At 37.5% G+C, this 9,179-nt stretch overlaps 1 protein-coding gene across 1 annotated transcript; it reads right to left on the reverse strand.

The window, feature by feature from the left end:
- Positions 1–6,767: 6,767 nt before the first annotated feature.
- On the reverse strand, positions 6,768–8,965 carry Prr32 (proline rich 32). Its single transcript, XM_046469069.2, has 2 exons — positions 8,835–8,965; positions 6,768–7,757 (listed from the first exon to the last, which is right to left on the reverse strand). The coding sequence occupies exons 1-2, from the start codon at positions 8,852–8,854 to the stop codon at positions 6,890–6,892; spliced, it is 888 nt and encodes a 295-aa protein (XP_046325025.1). The 5' UTR covers positions 8,855–8,965; the 3' UTR covers positions 6,768–6,889.
- Positions 8,966–9,179: the final 214 nt, after the last annotated feature.

Raw genomic sequence — 9,179 nt, forward strand, 5'->3', positions numbered from 1 at the left:
ATGGACAGAAACGGAGATCATCATGGCCTGAATTAAGCCAGGCAATGAAAGAAAAATATAGCATGATTGTATTTATATGTTAAATGTAAACAAGTTGATCTCAAAGAAGTTAAAAGTGGAAAAATGGTCTCCTTCCCTCTTCCATGCAATTCCCATTCTCCCTCCCTTTCCCCTCCCACCTCTTCCCTATCTAGAGGTAATTTTCTTCTCATGCTCTTCCTCCCTACCCCATCTTGAGTCACCTCCCTTATAAACATTTGGCAATTGTTTTTTAGGGATTGGCTAACTTCACTTAGCATAATCTGCTCTAATGCCATCCATTTCCCTGTAAATGCCATGATCTTGCTATGTTTTAGTGCTGAATAATATTCCATTGTGTATAAATGCCACATTTTTTTATCCATTCATCCATTGAAGGGCTTCTAGGTTGGTTCCATAGTCTAGCTATTGTGAATTGTGCTACATAATACAGGTATGATGATTTGAGGGGAAAAAAAAGAAGAAGTGGGTGACATTGGATTGGGTAGAGAGAAGTGATGGGAGGGGAGGGGAGGGGAAGGGGGGATAGGAAGTACACCAGAATAAAATAGACATTATTATTGCTGTGGGTATATACATGACTGCATGACCAATGTGATTCTGCAACCTGTACACTCAGAAAAATGAGAAATCATATCCCATCTGATTCAAATGAATGATATGTCAAGATCATTGTACTGTCATGTGTAACTAATTAAAACAAATAAAAAAAGAAAAAAAAGTTGGAAAGATGGCTACTAGAGGCTGAGGAGTGTAGAATGGGTGAAAGAATGAGGGAAGGTTGATCTATGTGTACTGAGGGACAAAAAGGAAAAGAAGTTTTGGTGTGTTATTGCACAATTGGGTGACTATAGATAACAATTATGTACTTTTAAGTCTCAAAAAACCTGCAAGGAAGGATTTTGAATGTATTCCATGAATAAATGATAGATGAAGAAGATTTGTTTTAACATATTTAAATATTATACAATGTATACAAGTACCAAAACATCACATGGCATCTCATTTACATACATAATATTATGTTTTTATATATCAGATGAATCAGTAAAAATGACTATATGCTAAATTACAATTTATCCGACATCTCAAATCTAGACTTGATTTGATAAAGGCTGTATATTAGGGTTGTTAAAAGGAGAAAAAAATATCACCACAGAAGATATATAGGTTCTTTAATTTAGTCTTATCAATTTCTCTTTCTGTGGGACTCTTACTCAATCTGGCTCATTATAAAGAAGACACATAAAATGTTATGAGAGCTACAGGATTAGCCTATGACATAGTATAGTTTTTTTCTTTTTTTTTTTTTTTTACCTATTTCAGATGTCTTTTATTTTGGGCTTTAGCCCATTGATCTGAAATAGGATCATTCTACATAGACTTGTAAGTAGAGTTTAAGAATCAACAACTCCTAGTAACAATTGATATTGCAAAACCATTGTTATAGCACAATTCTATATGTAAGATATAGAATTGTATCTTCCCCCTCCTTTATATATGTGTTACATAATTAATTTAATAACAGCCACACAATAAATATCTTGTTCTATGGTAGATAAAAGTAGTACTATGATCACAACCCTAATAGCCAGGGAAAATAAATTATTTGATTCCGTTTCACGTTTTTGTTGTAAGTGCATCAGAAGAACAAGGTGTGCTTTTAATGTCATTCTAGTTTATGAAAGAAAATAATCTTTGAACACTTAATAACTTTAAATTTTAATATTTTCAGTTTTTCACTTTCTGATTGAATGCATATATCTCTTTTCTGCCCAAGATACAGAAGTTGTAAACAATGGAAATAGAAATGGCTAATGAATGATACCTGAGAACAACAACAAAAAAGTCTAAGTTGTACCATTTATTATTATTTTCTATAGAATATACAGGATGTTGAAATTTGATATCCTAGTCCTGTGACAAAGACAATAATGAGAACAATTAATAAAAAACAGTATGACATGAATTTTCTTGTGATGATGATTATAACTTAGAACAAGACATACTTAAGACATACACATTATTATCAGAAGAAACAGATACTTTGTTGGTGTTTATCTTTCCTTTTTGCATAAAGGAGCTATTTAAACCACAGAGAATAAAATAAAGCATATATATTCAGAAGGTTTGAACAAATGAGCACTTTCTAAAATAGATGTCCTGGTATAGGATTAATATTGGTTCGAGTTGCACTAGAATAATTTAAAAATAGTAATTTTAAGGTGAATCATTTGCTTAAAATAGGTGAATTCTTGTCTTTGAGGACACTGGCGTGTGTGGCAAAGTAATACAGTTTTACATATAGAAACCATGAGTTAAAAAAAAATGCATTTCACTTGCATTAGACCACAGGACCCTAAGCTTATTTAATACTTGAATTCATTGAAACCTGTTACATAGACGTGAAGATCTAAATAAACTAAAGAAAACAAAATATATATATATATACCCTCTAACAGAGTTAAAAATAAAACTTCAATGACTCAATTTACTAATAGTTATCTTTTTTGCTTACTATAGGTGTTCACTGTTTAGCAAATAATTAACATAGAAAATAATTAACATACACAGGGTGTTGGGAAGGAAAACAGAAGGTTGAAAAGGAGATTGTGTTTGTGGCACTTTCATTTATAGTGAATTTGTCATGGATTGCTGTAATTGTAAGTGGTCTTCTTGAGAGTTTATCTGAGCTACTTCCTTTAAGAAGGAAAGGATTGTGTCCTGCTGTCACCACACCTTTTGGCAACTCTTTGGAGATGCAACACTGCCATTGACACAACATTTTGATTTCTTGTCAAAATATATTTTAACATCTGGCTCAAAAGATAGTTTTGATGACTATAAGCATGCCCAACTCCTCTGTTCATTAAGGCTGAAAATTCAGTAAGTATTTGGTACACTGGGACTAAGCTACCTCATAGTGAGCAGCTGTCAAATGATTTACTGAATACTCCTTCTCAACTCACCACAGTGAATTGATGGAATCCTGCCAGTTTCAGGATATACACAGAGTGAGAAAAACTCTATCAAGCTCTATTCAGATATTCCTGCTAAGTCTTACTCCACCACCTGTGCATTTAGAATGACCAATTATGACACAAATGGAAAAAAAAAAAACTTTAGAAATCCATGTATCCTTCTTTTCATACTAGCAAAGAACCCATTATAGGCACTAAATATCCATTAATGATTTTCCTAATAAGGTAGGTGTCTGTTAGATCTGCATCTTTTGTCAGATTCTAGCTATTACATTGCCTACACCATCAACACTAAGATACGAAAAATGTTCATTTAAGAACCATCTTCTGGGGGCTGGGGTTGTGGCTCAGTGGTAGAGCACTCGCCTAGGATGTGTGAGGCACTGGGTTCAATTCTCAGCACCACATGCAAATAAATAAATAAAAGGGTTGTGTTCACCTACAACTAAAAAAAAAAAAAAAAAAAAAAAAAAAACAATATTTTTTAAAAAAAGAACCGTCTTCTGGAGATATTTCTGATTTGCTGGATATTCATTACAGTTGTGGTATGTTTCAGGCACATTTATATTCTGAATTAAATTATACAGTAGTCAAAAGAGACAACTTTCCATCCTGCATGTTGTGCCTATATTTTTGTCACTTGAATGTTACCATTTGGGTCTTTTAATAATCTCTCAGATCTGTCATTGTAATGGCATGCTATAGCAAATTATGAGTATTAAAAAACAGCAGTAGCTGAGAAAGTAATTCCACATTAGCAAAATATTTTAGTTTGCAATTAAAAGTTTTCAGCATAAAATAATAGATGTTTGTTCACAAAATTGTTGAAAGGATCTATCTAACATTTCCCACTTTGTCCCTAGACTGTAATTAAGCTGACCCTATATATTCTATTAATTGGTAAAAGTGAAAATTTGAGATTGCAAACATTATTTCATATTGAAATAGTGGTCTAAGACTTTCCCATTGTTCTAATTTGGATATAAAGTGTTCCCTGAGAAGCTCATGTTATGCAATGCAGGAATGTTCAGAGGTGAAAGGATTCAATTATGAGAGATGTAATCTGATCAGTGGGTTAATCCATGTGATAGATTAATAATTTGAATGAAGTAACTGGATGAAAACTCTAAGCAGGAGGGGTATGGCTGGGGGGTGGGTCCCTGGGGGCATGCCCTTCTAGATTGTGCCTTGTCCTCCTGTCTCCACTCTCTCTCTGTGCATTCTGGTTACAATAGGGTGAGCAACTTTCCTCCACCATGCCCTTCCACCATGATGTTCTGCCTCACTTAGATCCAAGAGCTACGGAGTTGGCCATCCATGGGTTGAATCTCTGGCACTGAGCCCCAAATAAACTTGTCCTCCCTAAACTTGTTCTTTTCAGGTATTTTGACCACAGCCATGTGAACCTGACTAATAATGGAATTGGTACTTAGAAGTGGGGTCATTGCTGGGACAAATTTGTCCATGTTGTTCAAACACCTTTGGAAATAGTTTACAGGAGGATTTTTGGAAATGTTTTGAAACACAGCATGGAGAAGCCTTAGAATGTTTTGAGAAGAACTTAATGGGTTATCCTGGTGTTTGTTCAGAAGGCCAGAATGAAAATAAGGCTGAGGACAATAAAGTTTGTGCTCATGAAGTATCAGAGGGGAAGGAGGAATCCACTGGGAATTGAACTAGAGGTCACACATGTTACATTACAGCAAATAATTTGTCTACATTTTGTCCATGTCCTGAGACTTTATTAAGGGATGAATTTAAAAGTGATGGACTAATTAATCTGGCAGTGAAAATTTCAAGGCATTCAGGTGGTGCATTTAGGCAGTGGGATGAGCATAGCTGGCTGCTTTTAACCAGGCTTATTATGAGAATGAGGAGCAGAGAGCTTAGCAAAAACATATAAAAAGGTTGCAATTTCACCAGAGAAGAACCACTGTAAAATCACAGCCAGGGAATTTATGTTTGATGAGGTTATTACCCCCACTAAACAGAAGCTAAATGTTTTTCACAGAAAAAAAAAATTGAAACGTTCTTTGAATGCATCTCAGAAATCAGTATAACTATACTCATGGCAGGTTGGATGGTGTTAAAATGAAAAAGTCAATTGAAAAGAGATCATGGTGATACCTTCACCCCACAGGGGTGCCTAGGAAGTTGTTTCCTTATGATTTGTTTCAATGTGTGACCAGGGAGTCAATAGGCACTACCTGGTCCAAGGAGGTCCAGCTAACGAACATTGGCATGGCACTGGTGCTGGTTCTGCAGGAATGCAGAATTTGCAGTTAAGGCATCACAAAGGCTCCCAACAAGATTTGCTGGCCCTGGGGGGCCAGCAAAGTGTGACATTATCAGAATCCCTGTGGACAGACAGCCTGGAAAGGGCAATGTATGAACCAGACCTCCAGGATTAAGAGATGACAGTAACTTAGAAAATATACCTGGGAAACCTGTAGGAAGTGAGCAGATCCAGATTGAGGGAGGCCACAATGGCTGTAAGCCTAAGCCCTTTGGAGGTCACATCTCAATATCACGTGCCAGAGATTCTGCACGTGGAGCTACAGGACTTGTTTGCCAAGCTGGGATTTGGTCTTGTTTTGGTCCCATCCCTACTTTATATGTCTGTTTGCCTCACTTTTTGTGATGCAAATGATTACTCTATGCCTCTGTATATTGGATACTTGTAATTTGCTTTGATTTTTACAGGGGCTTATAGCTAAGATTTTGCTTTGAGTCTCAGAGGAAACACTGAACTTGAATTTTTGGGCAGTGTTGGAACTGTGGAGACCAAGGTGATTCTTGGAGATGGACTAAATTTATCTTTTCATTATGAAGTGGGCATGAGTTTTAGGGGGCCATGGGTGGAATGTTATAGTTTAGATATGTGATAGACAATGCAGAAATGTTCCGTGATGAAATATTTATATTTTAAGAGCTATAACCACATCAGTGGATTAATTCATCTGATAATTTGAATAAATTACTGGGTTAAAATTATAGGCAAGTGGGGCATGGATGGAGGAAGTATGTCACTGAGGGTGTGCCCTTCAGGATTCTTTTGTTCCTGGCTCCTTGCTCTCTCTCTCTCTATCTCCTTCCAGACTACCATGAACTGAGCAGCTTCAGTTCACCACATCCTTCCACCATGATGCTTTCTCTGATCTCAGACTCACAGCAATAGAATCAGTCAACAGGAACTGAACCTCTGAAACCACAACTCCAAAATAAACTTTTCCACTTATAAGTTGTTCCTGTCAGGAATTTTGATCACACCAATGAAAAACTAACACACTCATCTTTCCCTTTCTTTCTTAATCCTTGCTAGTTCAGCTTGCTTCTGCCTCTAACAGTAAAATGTTGGCTATGATACTCTGACCTTAGTCTCATCTTCTCTTTTTATTATTTTGTACATTTTTCTTTATTATCTGGACACTTAGTCTGCCTTTATGGATCTTAACTTAATGTACTCATCAAGCGTCAAATAATACTCCTAATCTCAGGTGTATAAGTATTCCCCACCCTAGACACGGGTTAGCAAGGCCCAGGTGCTCTGTCCACAGCCACCCTGCAGCAACAGTTGGTAGTAAACAGTGACATGGATTCATCCAAGTCATTTAGAAAACACTGGCATGCTTCTGTTTCAATTGCTTTAAAAGTAGGGGGAAAAAAATCCAAGGTTTAGGCTCCCAGACAGACATTTTAAAAAATTTACAATGTTTTAAACTTTGAAATCTTTATTAAGCATCCAGTTTTATAAGGCACACTAGTGTGAAACAGATTTTGGAGGGTAAAGATTTTCAAATATTAACATGTAATCAAGTGAATTAAAGCTATTTCCAAAACCTCTGACTTTCTTCTTTCCATTTTTATTATCACTTGAGCTCTTTGTTTAAAGATGCAGGAAAAGGCATTCTTCCAGAATGCAAATGAGCAAAATAAGGTGACAGCGGAGGACCAAATACTGGGGGAGGCGCAAAAGCAATAGGCTTAATGAAAAATGGATTGAAACTTGGAGGTGGAGCAGGTATGAAGCAATGAGCAGTAGAGCAAGGTAAACCTGGAACACTTGAAGACATAGGCATAGGCCTTGGGTGTCTTGGGCTCGCAGGTGGGAAAGAAACATGAGCCAACCTTCCATTATTGCAGGCCATTCTAGTATTACCCAATGGTACCTCCATCATTATCCCTGATCTAAGGGTGGGGACAAATGAAGGACCTCTTACTTGTGGTCTCCTAAGTGGAAAGAACCCTTGGCCGCGTGGCAAAGTTGGGACTGATTTTGCAGTATTGCCACCTCTTTCACTAGTCACACTGCTGACCCTTGTGCCCCCTACCATCAGTGCTGGAGAGCTGCCAGAGAATTTCTGGGATACATTAATAGAATCATGTCCCTTCAGCCTCCAGCTTGCCAGCCCCTCAGAGATATTTACTCCCTCTGTTGCTAGGGACTCTTCTACAACAGCAGGTGGTAACCCACAGGGTTGTCTGACAGCTCTTGGAAGATCAGGAATGCTGGATCCTATTCTCTCATCAGGGCCCTTCAGTTGGTCTCCGGCCAGATCTGTCAGCATATTCAAGGGTGGTCGTAGTGGGATGCGAGGGCGGCCCCAGTTCTCATCACAATCCTCATCATTCTTCTGCATTGAATTCAGACACTGGAGGGGGTCATCAGGACTCAGATCCTTGTTCCCATTTTTGTTGACAGCTACCACTGCAACAGAAGGGCCATACCCTCCAAAGCTTGCAAAAACAAAAATTGAAAGGAAAAAAAAAAAAAGAAAGTTAATCTAAGGGGCTAGGGTTAAGGCTCATCAGTAAAGCAGTTGCCTAGCACATGTAAGGCACTGGGTTCAATCCTCAGAACCACATAAAAATAAATAAAGTTATTTTTAAAAAGTTAATATAAATGCTCATGCAGTGAACATAGAATATCTGAAATATGCTATTGGCTCAACTGCTGGAATACACCAGTGAAAAAGGGAGTACCCTATAACCTCCAATATATAGTGAGTCAAATACTTTTTTAGTCCATTGACCTTTTCCAAGGACACCCCTTTAGCACTGGGCTATATTATTGGCCTTTATGGATGCCTTGTGGCTTGCTCCAATCCTCCAATTCCTCAAGACAGATAGATGACTCAGATTGCTTCTTAGCAAGCATATGACGGAAAATACCAGCTCTTTTGATTCTTTACAGGATCTATGACACAATATGAATGGCGTTCAGATTCTGGAAAGAGTGCCCTGGAAAATCTTCCTAGGGAAAACACTTTTTATTTTCTCCACAGAAATCAAAGAAGCTTAGGTATGCCAACAAACACTCCAACTTGTCCTTATGAAGCATCAAATATTCATTACAATTTTGGTTAAATTATCCCTAATTTAACCCACACCACATCCTAGAGCAAGAATTTCCTTATGTTCAAGTTCCACTATTTAGATCAAGAATATGTTACTTCTGTTGCAAAATTACATTTAGAAAAATTTATAAAATCTCAACTCTTAAATTCAGTACTCTTTTTTTAATATTTACTTTTTTTTAGTTTTTGGCGGACACAACATCTTTGTTTGTATGTGGTGCTGAGGATCGAACCCGGGCCGCACGCATGCCAGGCGAGCACGCTACTGCTTGAGCCACATCCCCAGCCCAAATTCAGTACTCTTAATACCTAAATTTATATCCTTTAAGGTTTTTCCTGTGATCCCATCCCACCTCCCTTTCAACCCTCAAGTCCTTTCCCTAGTTACAACAGTAAACCAATTCAAATTGCCTTTTACATTCAAAATAAAAAGAGTTGTACTTTATTTTGTACTTACACATTTTCAGTACAAGCCATGGAGAAATATGGTCAGTATTTACTCATGAGGCAATATAGAAAACCAGCTGAACACCCACACAGGCCAAGTGTGTCTGGAGAAAGAAACCTTGCTTCTGACTTAGAGAGGCTTGGCAACTCAAATGAAGCCAGGAACCAACTGCTTAGAAGACTTATAATTCTATTACTGGGGTAACCAGTTGCTAGGCAAGGGAGGGACAAAATGAGCAGGGAGGAGGGAGGGAATAAATCTGAGACAGTCCTTTAAAGCTAAATGTGGGACTGCTTTTCGCATAGTAGTAAAGGGACAGGAAACACATTTTCAAGAGTTGAAAGATACCAACTC

The sequence above is a fragment of the Marmota monax genome, unplaced genomic scaffold (genome assembly GCF_021218885.2).
Source record: "Marmota monax isolate L192 unplaced genomic scaffold, Marmota_monax_Labrador192_F-V1.1 WCK01_AAM20220418_F8-fsc00054, whole genome shotgun sequence".
Taxonomy (NCBI): domain Eukaryota; kingdom Metazoa; phylum Chordata; class Mammalia; order Rodentia; family Sciuridae; genus Marmota; species Marmota monax.

What these genes read in the sequence shown, in the direction of transcription:
- Prr32 (XM_046469069.2), bottom strand. Translation starts at nt 8,854, where the DNA reads ATGGCTTGTACTGAAAATGT. An exon ending in ATGGCTTGTACTGAAAATGT is followed by an intron (nt 7,758 to 8,834) that starts GTAAGTACAAAA and finishes TGTTTTTGCAAG; the next exon opens with CTTTGGAGGGTATGGCCCTT.